This window comes from Polypterus senegalus, chromosome 2, assembly GCF_016835505.1.
Source record: "Polypterus senegalus isolate Bchr_013 chromosome 2, ASM1683550v1, whole genome shotgun sequence".
NCBI classification, from domain to species: Eukaryota; Metazoa; Chordata; class Cladistia; order Polypteriformes; family Polypteridae; genus Polypterus; species Polypterus senegalus.
The window spans coordinates 123,583,598-123,602,218 of record NC_053155.1 but is presented as its reverse complement, the minus strand read 5'-3'; the positions used below and the strand labels follow the sequence as shown (position 1 = coordinate 123,602,218).

Sequence of the window (18,621 nt, the reverse complement as noted above, 5' to 3'; positions counted from 1 at the left end):
AGCCTTTGCTGGAATTTCAAGCATTGGCTGGCTGGTGTACGCGGTTTATGAACAGATATGGGCTGTGCCTTCGTCAGCGAACAAAAATCGCACAGAAGCTGCCGAAAGATCTAGAAGAAAAGGTCAGTTCCTTTCATAAATTTATTATCAAGCAAAGACAAAAGCATGACTTTGATCTCAGTAACATTGGTAACATGGATGAAACGCCAATGACATTTGATATGCTGGGGGATCAAACTGTAGCAGGTATTGGTGAGAAGACCGTACTTATTATGTCAACGGGCCATGAAAAAACCCAAGTTTTAACTTCGACTTATGGGTCATAAATTTTGTAATTTTCGGCTTAAAAATACACTTGACTTATCTGCGAGATCGACTAATACGCGAGTATCTACGGTAGTGTGGGTTTGGCTCCATGCTCCCATTCGCTGTTCGGGAGTCCTCCAACCCAACACCGTTGGTAATGTCACCGATGAGCTAGACAGTGAGATAACATTTGAGCAAAGGGATGGTTCAAAAAGGTGCATAGTGCTTTTATTAAAAATCAAATCAACAATAAAAAAGCAGTGTTTAATAAAGTGCAGTGATTCAAAAATAGTTCAATAAATAATCCATAAAAAGAAAAACGTGGAGGTTTAAAATTCAATAAAAAGAAAATCTTCTTAAAACAACGAGGTTAAAACGTTCAACAGGAAACAGTCTTTAAAATGATTAGCAAGCCCGGTGTCTTCCACTCCATCGTCTCTCCTGCTTCACCCATCTGGGCCCCGAAACAAGTGAGACGCTCACTTTGCAGCTGACCTTCTTTATACCTGCTTCTGCTGTCAGTTGCCTTACCAATCCTTGGCTCCAGTCGGCTCCTCCGGACAGCAACTTGGGAATTTCCCACGACCAAGGCTCTCACGCAGGGAACACCGCGTCCCAAGTCCCGACTCTCGCTACCTTCCGCGGAGAGTCCTGCGCCTTCCGATCACTCCTGTCCTTCATATCTAACTCTACGGGAGCGACCACAATTTCTCCCAGGTGTTGGCCAAACACCCAGGCTGCCTTCAACTGCCTGCGAGCGTTTACTCGCCTGCTTCCTGCTCCAACCTCCGTTTACTTCTGTTCTTTTACTTTTGTTTTCTGATTGATCTTTCTGTTTTTATCTCTCCATAACTGACTCGTACTTCTTTTATATAGCGAGGGGTCATAGCAGCTGCAGCATATTAGCCACAGGAACAATCACGGATGTGGGCAGCCCCTCACCTGTGCACTAGGTGAGAAATGCCCACACCGCAGATCGCCCCGCGGCTTGCTACAACTACTACGCCTCCTCACGAAGCCGTGAGCGCGGTGATTATTTATTTAAATGGCCTTTACTAAGCGAGCTGTGGACCCATAACACCACAGGTAGTAAATAAAAAAAAGCTTTCAGTCATTGCTATAAATGAAATCCAAGGATGTCTTATATTACACCAACTGCTGGAGGCTCACTATGTGAGCAGCAGAGCCCTCCATAGCAAATCTGGCGAGGCTTAAGAGAACAGCTCCTGTTATCACTTAGGTTTATTTACATACTAGCAAAATACCCGTGCTTCACAGCGGAGAAGTAGTGTGTTAAAGAAGTTATGAAAAAGAAAAGGAAACATTTTAAAAATAATGTAACATGATTGTCAATGTAATTGTTTTGTCACTGTTTTGAGTTTTGCTGTCATATATATATATATACACAAACACACAAACACACACACATATAAACATATATACATATATACATATAAACATATCTACATATACGCATATCTACACATACACATATCTATATATACTCAGCAAAAAAAGAAACATCCTCTGACTTTCAACTGTTTTTACTTTCAGTAAACTTAATGTGTAAATATTTGTATGAACACTAAAAGAGTCAACACCATAAGACATAAACTAAAAATGTTTCACAATGTGTCCCTGAATGAAGGGAGGCTCAAAATCAAAAGTACCAGTCAGTATCTGGTGTGGCCACCAGCTGCTTGAAGTACTGCAGTGCATCTCCTCCTCATGGACTGGACCAGATTTTTCAGTTCTTGCTGTGAGATGTTACCCCACTCTTCCACCAAGGCACCTGCAAGTTCCTGGATATTTCTGGGGGGAATGGCCCTAGCCCTCACCCTGCGATCCAACAGGTCCCAGACGTGCTCAATGGGATTGAGATCCGGGCTCTTCCACTGCGAGGATGATCAGCTGTCCTTCCTGTCTCCCTGTAGCACTGTCCTAGGCGTCTCACAGTGCGGACATGGCAATTTATTGCCCTAGCCACATCAGCAGTCCTCATGCCTCCCTGCAGCATGCCTAATGCACGTTCACGCAGATGAACAGGGACCCTGGGCATCTTTCTTTGGGTGTTTTTCACAGTCGGTAGACAAGTCTCTTTAGTGCCCTGCGTTTTTAGAACTGTGACCTTAAATGCCTACTTTCTGTAAGCTGTTAAGGTCTTAACGACCATTCCACAGGTGCATGTTAATTAATTGATTATGGTTAATTGAACATGCATGGAAAACATTGTTTAAACCCTTTACAATGAAGATCTGTAAAGTTATTTGGATTTTTAAAACATTATTGTTGAAATACACAGTCCTGAAAATGGGACGTTTCTTTTTTTGCTGAGTATATATATATACATATACACATCTACATATACAAAGTATATACATATATATATACACATCAGCATATATATACACATACATATACATACATACACACACAAATATACATATATACTGTCACACACGCGTGCATGGGAGGCAGCTAAAGGGCTCGAGTGAAGGCAGTTCTGAGCCATGCCGGGATGTGGCAGAGCGCACTAACTCTCTTTCTCACTTCCCTGTAGACCTAAACCGGGAGGTTCCACCTGTCTCTCTGGACGTCACTTCTGGGACCGAGCCAATGGAGACAGACCTTGCCAGCTCCGGCCCCCCTGATGTCACATCCGGGACTAAACCAATGAACGATGAACACGTGCCCGATCCCTATGACCTCACTTCCTGCCTCCCCCTTTAAAAGCCTTCCCTTTTCCCTTCTCTGACAGTCTTGTTTTGGACTCTGTTGTAAGCACTTCAGTGCTGGTATTTGAAAGAAAACGACCTTGCAGCCAGGATACCGAATTACATGGGTGGCTGCCCCAAACCTTTTTCTGTCTTTGTCTCGTTTTGTGACAATACATAATACATACAGATAAATATACATATATATACACACATACACATACATATATATATACACATACATACATACACACACATATACTGTGTATACACATATATACATATATATACAGATCTACATATATATACATATCTACATATATACACACATATATATACATATACACATATATATATATTGTCAGGGATGCCAGGGGCCATGACCCGGCCGGGACGCCAGGAGGGACCGGAAAAGGGTCAGAGCCCTGCCTGGATCACGGGGTTCGCCTTCGGGTTGCTTTGGGGCCACGGGTCAAGGGCATGGAAGCCCTTCCCTGTAGGGGCCCGTGGTCACCGCCAGGAGGCGCCCAATGCCTTGGGACTTGTTTCCCCAGCACTCCTGCCACACCAGGAAGTGCTGGGGGGAAGATTTATGACGGCGCCCGGAGAGCAGCCGGGAGGACAGCCGGCACTTCCGCCACACTTGGGCGTGGCCAGAAGAGGATTGCCGGGAACACCTGGGGCTCATCCGGGTCCTCTATAAAAGGGGCCGTCTCCCTTCATTCGAGGCTGGAGTCGGGTGGAAGGAGGACGAAGCAGTGGAGAGTGGAGGCGGCCCGAAGAAAGGCATTGTGGCCAGGACTTTTGACTATTTGGGGTTTGTGCACTGAACTGGGTCTTTGTGACCATTATTTGGGGGTCTTGGTGACCATAATTATTGTAAATATTCGCTGTAATAAACGTGTGGTGGTTTAAAAACAACATGTCCGCCTGTCTGTGCCCGGGTGCCGTTCACAATATACACATATATACATATCTACACATATATATATACATACATACATATATACATATATATATATATATATACTGTATATAACAAAAGCCCGCGCTTCGCAGCGACGAAGAACTGTTTTTAAATTTTTATTAAGAAGAAAAGAAAACCTTTTTAAACTGAGGGAAAATATACCAATAACTATCTGTTAAGGATCTCTTTGTATACCACGTTGTCAGTTCAGCACTCTGGTTGTAATATGACCAAGCTGTGCTAGCTTACTCTTGAGAATGCAACGTATAGTTGTCCAGGAGAACAGCAATGTTGCCTCAAATCAATGGCACCTTTTGTAGGGTCCGTCCCTGAGACTTATTACTTGTCATCGCGAAGCAGAGCCTTACTGGAAATTGGAGGCATCTGAATTGAAATGGGAGATCAGAGGGTATAACGGGGATGTGAGGAATACATTGAGTGTGGAGAAACTCTAGAGACAGCATGTGTATTAACTTGTGGAGTTTTCTGTGAGTATTTGGTGGCAGCGTGACGAAGTTGCTTCCCCAAGACCGCGTTAGCTGTGGAGCCCAGCTCGGAGCATATTCTTTTCCTGCCTTGTCAATTGTGTAATGCGTTTTTTGAACAGGTTTGATGCATGGAAGTAATCACTCGTACTACGTTCAGTTAGTTCACGTGAGCTGCTCTCTTGTGTGATGTTGTGATGTCCACGGCTTTATTTAATTTTAGCTAAGACCCGGCACTTAAAAGTTTTTCGCTACAGCAATTTTAACTATGTTACAAAGTGATCCAAAGTCTCGTTTATACCTTGTGTCTTCTCATTAAACTTGTATCTCGCGAATAAAGTATTCAGCGTTTTTCTTCAGCACTCTTTGGAGCTATTCCTTCTTTTCTACGAACTGCGTTTACAGTCAGTTCACGTGATTACGTGGGAGGCGTGATGATGTCACATGCAGCTCCGCCCCCCCCACGGCCATCGAGCTAAAGTCCATTACAGTATATGGAGAAAAATAGTTTCCATTTATGACCATTACGCGTAGAATTTCGAAATGAAACCTGCCCACCTTTTGTAAGTAAGCTGTAAGGAATGAGCCTGCCAAATTTCAGCCTTCTACCTACACGGGAAGTTGGAGAATTAGTGATGAGTGAGTGAGTGAGTGAGTCTTAAAATTTTTATTAAGAAGAAAATTAAACCTTTTTAAACTGAGGGAAAAAAAACAATAATTATTTGTTAAGGATCTCTTTGTATACTACATTGTGAGTTCGGCCCTCCGGTTGTAATATGACCAAGCTGTGCGCTGAGCTTACTCTTGAGCATGCAACGTACAGTTGGCCATGTGAACAGTAATCTTGTTTCAAATCTCACAGCTTGGATTGCTGCTGTCATAATCGGTTTGAAATTCATGGTTTGTTTCAATTACGACAGTATTTGTAGGACTTGTGTTGAAGAGACATTCGGCATCTGTCAAGCGTTGTAAGTATACAACCGGTTTCATCGATAACTTCACATTCAGCTTTTGAGAGTTTAAACATTCATAAACATCAAAGTGTCCACTACTGAAATCGTCACCTGTGAATCTAAGATGTTTAAGAGGCATTGGCGGTTGTCGAAAGGTGTAAAATATTTGGCCATTTTGGTACACTTGAAAGCGACAACCGAACAATTCAGCGGCAGCCATCAGCTCACATGCAGATCCATAGGTGAAGGGCTTAAGCATTTCACTCTTATAGTGCTCCTGTGTAGTATAATTATCTCTTGTACCGTCATCAGTCCACACCTTGAACCTGTCCCAGTCATTCAATACATAAGACACAATGTTCCTCAAGATATCAAGAGTGAGCCTAATACGGCCGTGCAATATGTAACAAAGAGAATGGAAAAGGCAGGTGCCATCTCCGGGCATGGAAACCACTCGGTAAGTGACAGTTGTTTGATCGATGGTAATCACCTCGATAGACATGTTAATGGGGGTAGGGTTGGAATGATAAAGGAAATGGGTACCTGAACAATGTAAAGTAAGTCTAAAATCCCAAAACGATAACTGTAATCATAATAAATGAACAATAAAACAGCGGAGAAGCTGTGGATTAAATAAAAAGGCTTTAGTTATCAGCAGGGAGACATGAATCTCGTGGCATAGCAAGGAAGGGAATGTAGAGACTGGAGCGACGGACGGCCTTATATAGGCATTCAGCCAACAATGTGGGAGGCGTTGGAATGGGGGACCCAACGCCGCCTCACATGGTGACCGAGCTGCAGGCTATGGACGTATATATGTATGCAAGCAGGATTCAGTTAGCGTTGGGAACCCGCGTACCAAATTTCTTGAAGATGGGCCCATAAGTAACAAAGACCGTTGAAAAGTTCAATATGGCGCCCGACAGTGGTGTCATACCACCAAAATAAGTACGTACTGTACGTTGGTTTCGGTTAGCGCAGGGAAGCCGCCTACCAAATTTTATGAAGATGGGGCTATAAACAAGAAAGTTCAACATGGCGGACGTTGTCGACCATTATGAATGTTACACGCAGAATTTCGAAATGAAACCTACTTAACTTTTGTAAGTAAGCTGTAAGGAATGAGCCTGCCAAATTTCAGCCTTCTACCTACAAGGGAAGTTGGAGAATTAGAGATGAGTAAGTGAGTGAGTGAGTCAGTGAGGGCTTTGCCTTTTATTAGTATAGATACAGTACTGTAGTAGCTAGTAAGCATTTCAATCCTGCCAATGAGCAGTCAGAAAAAGGGTATATTCTAGCAATACCCCTCTGCCATTAAATAACATCCAAAAAGTCTCAAAATAGTACATTATTAAAAGTCTTGTCTAGACATTCGGTTTAAAGAATTAGACTTCTTATGTGTAAACTGTTAACACAGAACAAAGCATAAAGTTAAGTGTTATATGCATGATCTCATTTCCTAATATAAAGTGTGCTGGTAACAATGAAGTCAGGATGTCCTAGCATAACAGGCAGGCAGTTTCAAGCAGTCTTCTTTTTCTTTTTCCCCTTACAGCTTTTTTTATCAGTAATGCTTTCTTCGCAGGATAGAAAATTATTCACCCTCAGTAATCCCTGTGAAAGTAAAGAAAATTTTCAAAAGTGCTTGGAGAGTCTGGAGTGATGTAACACCTTTGCGCTTCAAAGCAAGGACAAAAAAAGATGCAGATATTATGATTTCATTTCGGCGTGGAGGTGAGCAACAGCTGAACTTCTAAACAAAGCTGTCAATGTATTTATCAAGTTATAATCTTTAATTGTGTGTCTAAGTTATAAGTGGAAAAAATAGTCATTTAAGACTTAGATGTTTTAAACAGCTTTTCTAATGTAGATCATGATGACAACTCCCCTTTTGATGGACATGGTGGAATTCTAGCCCATGCCTTTCAGCCTGGAACTGGGATAGGAGGAGATGTGCATTTTGACCATGAAGAAATCTGGACAGCAAATTCAACAGGTGCAGAACAGTTTTAATATTAATAGAAAACGATAATTTTTTAGCTAATAATAAAACTGTTAATTAATGAATTGGGCAGTGAAGGGGATTTCAGATAATGGCAAGTAATGAGAAGTCAAGCGAAAATATGCCTTTTCTTGGCTACCTAAAGATTCCATCTTTCTTGAAGAAGGGGCCCAAGTTGCCTTGAAAGTCTGCATATTTCTTCAGGCAAGATGTAATGACACACGTTACATCTGAACCGGAGGGGCACCAATGTATTGGGGAGGCATATGTGTAGGATAGTCGAGGATTGTTTAAACTAGGGAATGGGGGGGCAGGGAGTTTAGGATAGGCCAGATTTAGATCTATACATGGAAGAACAAACAATGGTGTAGAAATAAAAATGCATAGTAATGTAAATTCTAAGCAAACACGTAAATGTAGAAGGATTAACACATTAAAAATAGCTTGCCTTAATGCTAGAAGTATCAAAAATATGGTAAGTGAGTTGGAGTTGTATGTAGCAGAGCATAATTATGATATTATAGCAATAACGGAAACCTGGCTAAATAACAAAGATGGGGATGAGTGTAACATAGAGGGATACACATTTTTAGGAAGGATAGACAGAACAGAAAAGGAGGTGGGGTTGCTGTTTATGCCAAACAGGGTTTAAAAGTAAGTCATCTTCAGTTGGATGATGAGCCCCATCTTAGTGAGGACATGTGGCTTCGCCTGGAAAATATTAAAGGAAAGAGGTCTTATTTTAGGAGTGTGTTATAGACCACCCAATTCACACAGTAATGTCAACACACATCTTTTTAGTAATATCAAAAAGGCAAGTTTACAGGGAGATATTATAGTCATGGGGGACTTTAATTATCCAAATATTAACTGGGATAACCTTGCAGATGGAGGAGCACAAGAGCAGGAGTTTTTAGAAATAATCAGCGACTGTTTTTTAACACAGCATGTTAAAGCACCAACACAGGGTGAAGCCTGTCTGGATTTAGTATTCTGTAATAATCAGGATAGAATTGAGGGTGTAGAGGTGATTGAACCACTAGGGTCAAGTGACCATAATATAATACAATTCTCAGTATTTTGTAAGAGTAGAGATGCAAAGACTAAAATTGTTAAGTTGAACTTTGGTAGGGCTAATTTTGAGCAGATGCAACAAAAGTCTAAGTAGGATAGACTGGGATAAGCTTTTAAATGTGGAGACAGTCGAGGAGCAGTGGAACAGGTTTAAAAATGTTTTACATGTAATGCAGGACAGATACATACCTAAATTTGGAATTAATAGGAAACTAAAAAAAACTCCACGATGGATTAATAAAGATTTAAAAAAGAAGTTGCAAAGGTAAAAACTGCTGTATAAGACATATAAGACTAATGACTACAAAGTAAATTGCAGTGCGTATGAGAACATGAGGGCAACCATTAAGAAGGATATCAGAGAGACTAAAAGACAGTTGGAGAGGAATATAGCAGATAAGGCGAAAGAAGACCCCAAGAGATTCTTTCAGTATTTTAGTAGTAAAAGAACAGTTAAGGAGGAGGTCAAGTTCATCAGGAATAGTAAAGGGGAATCAAAAGATACAGACAATGAAATAGCAGATGCCTTAAACTTACATTTTTCTGAGGCGTTTACAAGTAAGCAAGTGGATAACCTCCCAGAGGTAAACGCAACTACTAAGGAGGTACTGAGGGATTTGGAAATTGTAGAGGGAGAAGTGCTGCTCAGATTAAATAAGATGAAATCAAACAAATCACCAGGACCAGATAATATTTATCTTTGTGTTCTTAAGGAGGCTAGTGAGTACATATATAAACCCTTGACACATATTTTTAGGAAGTTACTGAGCACTGGAGACATTCCAAAGGACTGGAAAATGGCAAATATCATCTCATTATATAAAAAGGGTGACAGGGCAGATCCAAGCAACTATAGGCCAGTAAGTTTAACATGCATCACAGGAAAATTAATAGAAGGAATTATTAAGGATAAGATTGAGCAACACATGGCAAGGACAGGAGTTATTCTGAACAGTCAGCATGGGTTCAGAAGAGGGAGGTCGTGTTTTACTAACATGTTGGAATTCTATGAGGTTTCAACAAAAGCATACGATCAAAGTGGAGCTTTTGATATTATTTAACTGGACTTTCAGAAAGCATTTGGTAAGGTGCCACATGAGAGGTTGGGCATCAAGTTAAAAGATGTGGGAGTTCAGGGTGATGTTTTTAGATGGGTGCAGAATTGGCTCAGACACAGGAAGCAGAGGGTGATGGTGCGAGGAACCTCATCAGAACTGGCCGATGTTAAGAGTGGCGTTCCACAGGGGTCAGTGCTAGGGCCGCTGCTATTTTTAATATATATAAATGATTTAGATAGGAATATAAGTAACAAGCTGGTTAAGTTTGCAGATGATACCAAGATAGGTGGATTAGCAAATAATTTGGAATCCGTTATATCATTACAGAAGGACTTGGATAGCATACAAGCTTGGGCAGATTTGTGGCAGATGAAATTTAATGTCAGTAAATGTAAAGTATTATACAAGTAAAAATATTAGGTTTGAATACACAATGGGCGGTCGGAAAATCGAGAGTACACCTTATGAGAAGGATTTAAGAGTCATAGTGGACTCTAAGCTATCAACTTCCCAACAGTGTTCAGAAGCCATTAAGAATGCTAACAGAATGTCCATGATCTGTGGAGTACAAGTCCAAGGAGGTTATGCTCAACCTTTATAATGCACTGGTGAGGCCTCATCTTGAGTACTGTGTGCAGTTTTGGTCTCCAGGCTACAAAAAGGACATAGCAGCACTAGAAAAGGTCCAGAGAAGAGCGACTAGGCTGATTCCAGGTCTACAGGGGTTGAATTATGAGGAAAGATTAAAAGAGCTGAGCCTTTACAGTTTAAGCAAAAGAAGATTAAGAGGTGACATGATTGAAGTGTTTAAAATTATGAAGGGAATTAGTACAGTGGATCGAGACTTGTATTTTAAAATGAGTTCATCAAGAACAGTGTTTCAGTTTCACATATTCCACAGACATCCATCATATAGCATATGGTATCTGTGGGTACATTTACAGAGCCCCGTCGATGTCAGACAAAAAAAAAAAATCCATCCGTAATCCGTAGTTTCAGTATATTCTATGTTGTTCAGTGCCATTATCGACTAGATTTTAAACTTACCTTTTCTTCTATTAACATTTCCACCACTAACTCTGGAATACCACATTCTTGGATATTTAAATCCATTTTCGTAACTTCTCCTGTGTTTGAAACTCATTTCAGGATTCCTCAAAAGAACCATTTCAACTTCAGTGATCTTTCTACTAGATCTTCTTCCAGCTCATTGATGTTAACACACACCTTACAGTTCATTGAACTGTATGCCAGGAAAACTGTAATGTAAGATGGAAAAATAATAATAATGTGTTTGAGCAAATTCATACAGAATGTGGCCCCATACTAATTAAATAAGTGTTAGAGAAAAAAAAATCAGTTAAAACAACTTACATAATTTGTTTGAACAGGTTAATCTGTTTGTTTGAGTTAATAAATCGTTCAAACGAGTTACGTAATTCATTCAAAAAAGTCAATAGTTTGTTCATATGAGTTAATAATTCATTTGAACGAGTTATGAAACTCATTCAAACAAGTTTGTAATTTGTACAAACTGATTTTGCTTTTGCATCCTTTTTTTCTTGAAACCTATGGGGCTCCTTGCATTTTAGGATGTCTTCAAAGAATTATATAAGAACAGTGACAAAATTTACTGAAGTATTATTTGTCCTGCTGTGATAGGGTCTTCCTTCTGAAACTCTGAATTGAATGAATTAAGAAGATTTTAAAATAAAATTGAATTTGATGATTTGCCCTGTTGATTTACATCAGTAAAATGCACTGAAGATAATTTAAGGGAGTGGGATTATTGTCATTTTCTACCCTTGATCTTGCCCGTACTGATGCATCTGTTTATCTTCTTTGATAGAGGTTTCAGTAGACATAAAATTCTCATTGAATTTGTGTTTTGTATGCAATGATGGGATGTTACTCAGACTCTAGTTCTCTTTCAACCACTAATATTCCTAGTAGGAAGAGAAGCAATTAACTGATTTTGACCTCATTGGCAGTGGTAATGAGCAAAAAAGTCAAGTTTGAATTTGTATACAATTTAGTGAAACTGACATTAAAATTTTTTCACAATCAATTTTGAAATTTTTGAACCGCAATGCTCAATGAGGAGCTTTTCTGAGGTTTTTAAAGGCTTTTGGGAGTGGGAAACAAGGAATTTCATTTTAATCTGGATTTTTCTTTTCAGTAGCTGCATAATGCATGTAACCTGTCAAGCACGAGTAATATCACTTCTATTTATGCTTCTTGTTCACATCACTGCAGAAGTTGGCGAATGTACCAGCCAGAGTTCAAATTCATGTTTGATGTCTCTTTTGTTCGTTTTTAATTCTGTTTCTTTTGATTATGTGCATCTTTCTTTATTTTTGTTTTTGTCTATGTATAAAACCTGCCTGTGTTATGTTTTGTGGGTGGTCTCCCAAGAGGCGGGGACACCTACCAATCATCACCAGGGACTGCCCCCCACCCTATAAATCTGGAGACTCTCCCACAGTTCCTGGCAGTTCATTTTGAGCATGCTAGAGAGTTGGTGAGATTTTTTCTCTGTGTGTTTCTTGGATTTATAGGATTTCTGAACCTTATTGCTCTGCTTTTGACCTCGTCAAGATTTCTGTATTGGGGCCTTTTTGCTTGGATTGCCTTTTGTTTTAAGCAACTCCATTCTACAGAGCTTCATTCTTGTTACAAGTCATTTTTGTGGAAATAAACCTTTTCATTTTTATAATGATCCTGTGTTACCCTTATATATAGGTGAGGATTGAATGTATACTGCCCTCTAGTGGACTTTTTTTGGAAATTATTGGGATTAATGTGTTTATAGAATCCTAGTCCATGTCAGAACATATCTTCCAGCTGAACAAAATAAATGTCTATACATGACAGGAAATGAATCAAGTGATTTTTGAAATAGAAATCTTAATTTATATGCTCCATAACAGACAAACACATACAGAATCAATGCATGTAAATGTCTCCAGACAGGACTAAACATCTTTCTTCTAGTGTCAATGGTATGAATTTTGCTGGAAGTTAAATTCAATTTGTTTTACTTTTTTGTTGCAAAGTGAATTTAATTTCATGTAAATCGTTTAGCTCGTCATTAACTGACAGCATATGCATTGGTTAAAAGGCACTTATTTCATGATGGTAGTAACCACTAAAGATATGTAACTTGCACCTTTATTCCTATCCTCATATGACATGGCATTTTGAATTAACATGCATACTATGCTCTTTAGTGAATCAGGAACTTGCCTAGAAATAAGCACAAAAGCCCTGAAGTAACTGATAGAATGTTATGTGATAAGTAATCCATAAACTATATAAAATATGAAACAAAATTAACTGATCATAAATAGTACTATGGTAAAATTGAGAAAAGTCATTAAGAATAAGCAAAATATGACACTTTTTCAGCTACAACCAAACCCCATTTATTGCTGAAAAGAGAGGAGCTCAGCTTGCTCTGGTCTAACCGATCCACATTGGACAGTTTAACATCTGTGGCAGAGCGACGCGCACTAAGCAAACTCCTGTCAATCATGAAGAATCCACTGCATCCACTGAACAGTGTCATCTCCAGGCAGAGGAGTAGCTTCAGTGACAGACTTTTGTCACTGTCCTGCTCCACTGACAGACTGAGGAGATTGTTCCTCCCCCACACTATGCAACTCTTCAAGATCAAAGTAATGCTAACATTACTCAGTTATTGTCTGCTTTTACATGCATTTTTATTACTCTTTAATTACATTTTTTTTGTATCAGTATACTGCTGCTGGATTATGTGAATTTCCCCTTGGGATTAATAAAGTATCTATCTATCTATCTATCTATCTATCTATCTATCTATCTATCTATCTATCTATCTATCTATCTATCTATCTATCTATCTATCTATCTATCTATCTATCTATCTATCTATCTATCTATCTATCTATCTATCTATCTATCTATCTATCTATCTATCTATCTATCTATCTATCTATCTATCTATCTACCTCAGGAATGCTTCATTTGATAACACTGTACTGGTCAGTTATCACTTGGCCGACTGCAGGTCATATAGGTTTCTCAATGCATGAAAATCATCGTTTTACCTATTTTGTTCCAGAGTTGTTATTATTATTTCCAGTCTTTTGCTACCATGAGGTAGATAGAAGTTGCAATGCACAATAACATTCAGCCACCATTATAAAACATTAAAACTCACTAAGACTGAGGCAGGCAGAATGGTGTAGTAGATAAGGCTCTGAACCTTAAACCTTGAGGTTGAGGGTTCAAATCACACTAGTAACACTGTGTGACCATGGGCAAGTCACATCACCTGCCTTGCTCCAAGTAAAAAAAAGAAATAACTGATTTTGTCTCTAATTTTGTAAGTTGCTTAGATAAACGGATTCAGTCAAATCATAAGCAATAATGTCGATGTCTCAGTTTCTGGATAAGTTCAAAACAAATTTAATTTGTAGCTTTTCAAAATATTTTTGAGGAATTAGTGTATGTTATTTTTTAATCAGAGATCTAGTTATGTATTAGAGAGGCATGGTAACACAGTGGTGGCACTGCTGCCTCGCAGTAAGAATACCAGTTTGCGTCTCAGGTCCTCCCTGTATCTGTGTGGTTTTCCTCCAAGTGCTGTGGTTTCATCCAATGGTCCAGAGACATCCAGGTGAGGACTGGCGATGCTAAAGTGGCCCTGAAGTGTGTGTAATGTGTGTGTGAGTGTGCTCACGCTGGCACCCTGTCCAGGGGATTGTTCCTGCCTTGCGTCTATGCTTGCTGGGATAGGCTCCGATCCCTACAACCTTGTTAAGTATTAAACAAGCTTAGAAAATGGTATGGTATGCTATGGTTATATATTTGGCTCTGACATTTTGGTTTCATTTTTATTCTCTTGCTTTCTGACCCACACTTTGACTATACTCTCTCTGTAACTGTTCTTCCAGGTACAAGAAATACTTTTTTTGCCATATTTGCTGCCTGCCATTTCCATCTAGCAGTATACCATCGCCTCATCTTATCAACTTATCAGCCAGTATCTACATATAGGGCCACCAGTGATTGGATGTTTTTGATTGGTGGCATATTTTCAACACACTTTTGACACTGTCATCAATAATAGCACCTGCAAGGATGTTCTTCATTCCTACCAACATGTCTTGTAACCTGCTCCATTCAATGTCACTTAAATCTTTCATTTTGGTTATTTAAATAGCAAGGCAGGTTGGATCTAATAAAGTAGCCACTCAGGGCATACTGTATAATGATAAAGGAAAACAAAAATTATAGGAGATGGAAAATTTTGTGTTTTTTTGTACAGCCACACCTTATGTCTAATATATGGTCACTCTTGGCTACCTTAAAAATTATGCAATTGCATAAAATAATAATAATAATAATAATACATTTTATTTATATAGCTTAAAGTTCAATCCAATCCATATGCTCATTAAATCCAATCTTCTATACTCTTTAGATTACAACTTGTTCTCAGTTGCTGTTCACGAATTTGGTCATTCATTGGGTCTCTCCCATTCAAACGACCCTGGATCTGTGATGTTTCCAGCTTACACCTACTTGAAGCCGAATGACTTCACCCTTTCATATGAAGATGTTCAGCGAATACAAGACATGTATGGTGAGCTCTACATTTATATCAGCTTTCATGGGAGGTGGGCCATTATTAGATAATAAGAATATAATGAATTCAATCTGATGTTATTTGGTTGAGAAACACAAAACCCAATTTCTTTATACTTCATAAGATTACACCAATAATCTTCACTTTTAACTTTTATTGCTTTATTGGCAAACGTGCATCTGTCACACAAGATTCTCTCATTCTCATTATATCTTTCGTAGCACTAGGTAAGTTGTATTTTGCCTCTAACATGTATAATTTAAAAGTAAATATACAATAAATTATTTTAAAAAATTATATATAGATAATAACAATGGGCGCAGGGTTTTGTGTGGTTGCTTTACAGGGATTTGTCTAGGGTTATATTCCAGCCCTCTGGAACTACAAGTTCTCCTCATATTTATTCTCAGCACATTCACTTCTTCTTGTGGTTCAAATTTGTGTTATAAAATTATTGCAATGTGAATACATTTTCTCATGTATGTAAATCTGTGAGCCTAGTGATGGACTTTTGTTTAAGCCAGACCACTGGATTAAAATGTAATTCTGGAAATTTGAAATATGAATGAATATTTGCCCAAGATCAGCAAGAGTGAAAGGGAAGGTCTACAGGACAGTAGTGAGACCAGCTATGTTATATGAATTGGAGACGGTGACACTGACCAGAAAGCCAGAGACAGAGCTGGAGGTGGCAGAGTTAAAGATGATAAGATGTGCGCTGAGTGTGATGAGGGTGAACAGGATTAGGAATGAGGACATTAGAGGGTCAGCTCAAGTTCGCCGGTTGGGAGATAAAGTCAGAGAGGCGAGATTGTGTTGGTTTGGACATATGCAGAGGAGAGATGCTAAGGATAGAGCTGTCAGGCAAGAAAGAGGAAGGCCTAAGAGGAGGTTTATGGATGTGGTGAGAGGACATGCAGGTGATGGGTGTAACAGACATGATGCAGAGGACAGAAAGATATGGAAGAAGATGATCTGCTGTGACAAGCCCTAACGGGAGCAGCCAAAAGAAGAAGAATTTCTTAGGGCAGCATAGTGAACCAGTGGTATGCACTATTACCTCACAGGTCCGGGAAACTGGGTTTGATTTCTGGCATGGTATCTATCTCTGTGTGGACTGCATGTTCTGTCCATGTTTGTGTGGATTTTGTGTGAGGCGCTATAGTTTTTTCTCACATTTCCAAGATGTGTGTGTTAAGTTAGTGACATTTAATTGGCTTAGTGTGAATTATAGCTGGTCTGTCTGTGTGTGTGCCTGTGTGTGTGTTTGTGTATGTAAATCGATTGAGTAATGGATGTGGTGCCTTATTCAGGGTTGATTATTGGTGTGTGCCCAGTGCTGCCAGGATATGCAATGAAACTAGTCAGGCTTCACAAAATAGATGGATGCATAGTTCAATGTTAATGTAAACAAATAAACGAATAGTCTACTACATTGGATGAAGTTAAGGTCTATGTCGCATTTAGTTGTAAATACAATGTTACACTAACTGTATATTTTGCCCTTTTTTGGGAGCCAAAGTCAGAGTGGCGAGATTGCGCTGGTTTGGACATGAGCAGAGGAGAGATGCTGGGTATATTGGGAAAAGGATGCTAAGGATGCAGCTGCCACATTAAAAGAAAAGAGGAAGACCTAAGAGAAGGTTTATGGATGTGGTGAGAGGTGTGACAGAGCAAGATGCAGAGGACAGGAAAATATGGAAACAGATGATCCACTGTGGCAACCTGTAATGAGAGCAGTCGAAAACAAAAGAAGAATGAATATTTGCACAAACAGTAAAGATGAAATATTCTAGACACCACGACCATCACCAGCAAAAGTGGATGGGAAGATGAAATGAGATAAGATATTATTCTGGACAGAGAAATCCCCTACAGTATTATTAAAATGGGGGTACAATTTGATGTAAAACCTGAATTGCCATGCCTTGCCTTCAATTTTCAAAAGTCTTAACAATCATTCAAATGCAGGAATTTGGGCTTAAGCTTCAAGGAATATAGGTTTAAGTTTTCAAAAGTATGGAATACAGTTATACATAAGTTAGCACTGGTTAGCACTGTGATGTTGATTGGCGAGTGTAGTTTGTCCCAGTGCTGCCTGTGATGGTCTAGTATCCTATTCAGGGCTTATTCCTAAATTGTGCCAGATGCCTCCAAAAAAGCCGAACACCTATTTGGGGACCAAGAAACTTTAGAGTGACATGGCTAATTAGAGCCATGAGATTGCAGTGGTAACTACTGGACCACTATGCTGCCCATTTTCAATATAAACAAACATGGTATAACTATGACTGTGGGCAAGAAGGACCATCATTAGAGAGCTTATTGAGAAACTTGTGGCATCTTTTATGGATGTTTGCCTTTTCTTGATGAGAAACTGAGCATATGACAAGTAGCCATGTTGTAATAAGTTGAGACTTGAGGCGTGAAAAGGTTTGGGGCAGCCACCCGTTTAATTCGGTTTCCTGGCTGCAAACGCTTTGAGACATCATAGTCAAGTTTACACAACAGAGTCCAAAACAGAACTGCCTGCCAAGCAAAGGCAGTGAGCTTTATAGTACAGAGGGCGGAAATGATGTCGCCCTCTGGGCCGGAGCTGGAAGTGGCATCATCCTTGGGGCCGGAACAGGAAATGACCTTATCCTTGGGGCCGGAAGTGATGTGTCCTTCCTGGAAATGGCGGCTCCTGGTGGGATTTCCCGGGTAAGACCTGCAGAGAACTCAGAAAGAGCGCCAGCGCACTCGCCCCCTGGGCAGATGTATAAACAGTATTTCTAAGCCCTTCAGCTGCTTCCCATGCACACGCAGGTGACAAGACTCCCCCCGCAGCCCAGACCCGCCGGGTCGGGCGACCTGCACCGAGAGGTCGTGGGCCCGGAGAGGGCATCGGCGTTGGCATGAAGAGACCCCTGACGATGAACAAGCGTATACTTGTACTGCTGCAGGTCAAGAAACCACCTCGTGACCCGTGGATTCGACTCCCTGTGAAGGGCCATCCACTTTAGAGGTGCATGATCCGTCACCAGAGTGAACACGCGACCCAAGAGGTAGTACCGCAGCTGAGTCACTGCCCATTTGATCGCCAGAGCCTCTTTCTCCACCGCCGCATACCTGGTCTCCCTGTCCAACAGTTTCCGCTCAGGTACATAACGGGTGTTCAACACCGCCGACGCTTTGGCTCAACACGCTCCCAAGCCTGTGTCCAAGCGTCCGCCTGGAGGACAAAAGGGAGAGAGAAGTTAGGGGAGATTAAGATAGGTGCTGAAGTCAGAGCCCTTTTAAGTCACTGAATGCAGCCCCGCTTATCAGACCATACCACCGTATTAGGAGCTCTTTTCTTTGTCAAATCGGTCAAGGGCGCCTTCTTCGGAGAAGCGAGGCACAAACCGGCGGTAGTACCCGCCAAACCGAAAGGATTGGACTTGCCGCT

At 40.2% G+C, this 18,621-nt stretch overlaps 1 protein-coding gene across 6 annotated transcripts in view; it reads left to right on the top strand.

Moving 5' to 3' along the window:
* Nucleotides 1-18,621, top strand: part of LOC120523318 (interstitial collagenase-like) — a 66,571-nt gene that overhangs the window by 21,273 nt on the left and 26,677 nt on the right. For all 6 annotated transcript variants that reach the window (XM_039744532.1, XM_039744528.1, XM_039744530.1 and 3 more), the window contains 3 exons: nucleotides 7,011-7,159; nucleotides 7,296-7,421; nucleotides 15,027-15,188. In XM_039744532.1, the coding sequence (XP_039600466.1) occupies nucleotides 7,011-7,159; nucleotides 7,296-7,421; nucleotides 15,027-15,188 (437 nt within the window). The remainder of the gene's footprint in view (nucleotides 1-7,010; nucleotides 7,160-7,295; nucleotides 7,422-15,026; nucleotides 15,189-18,621) is intronic.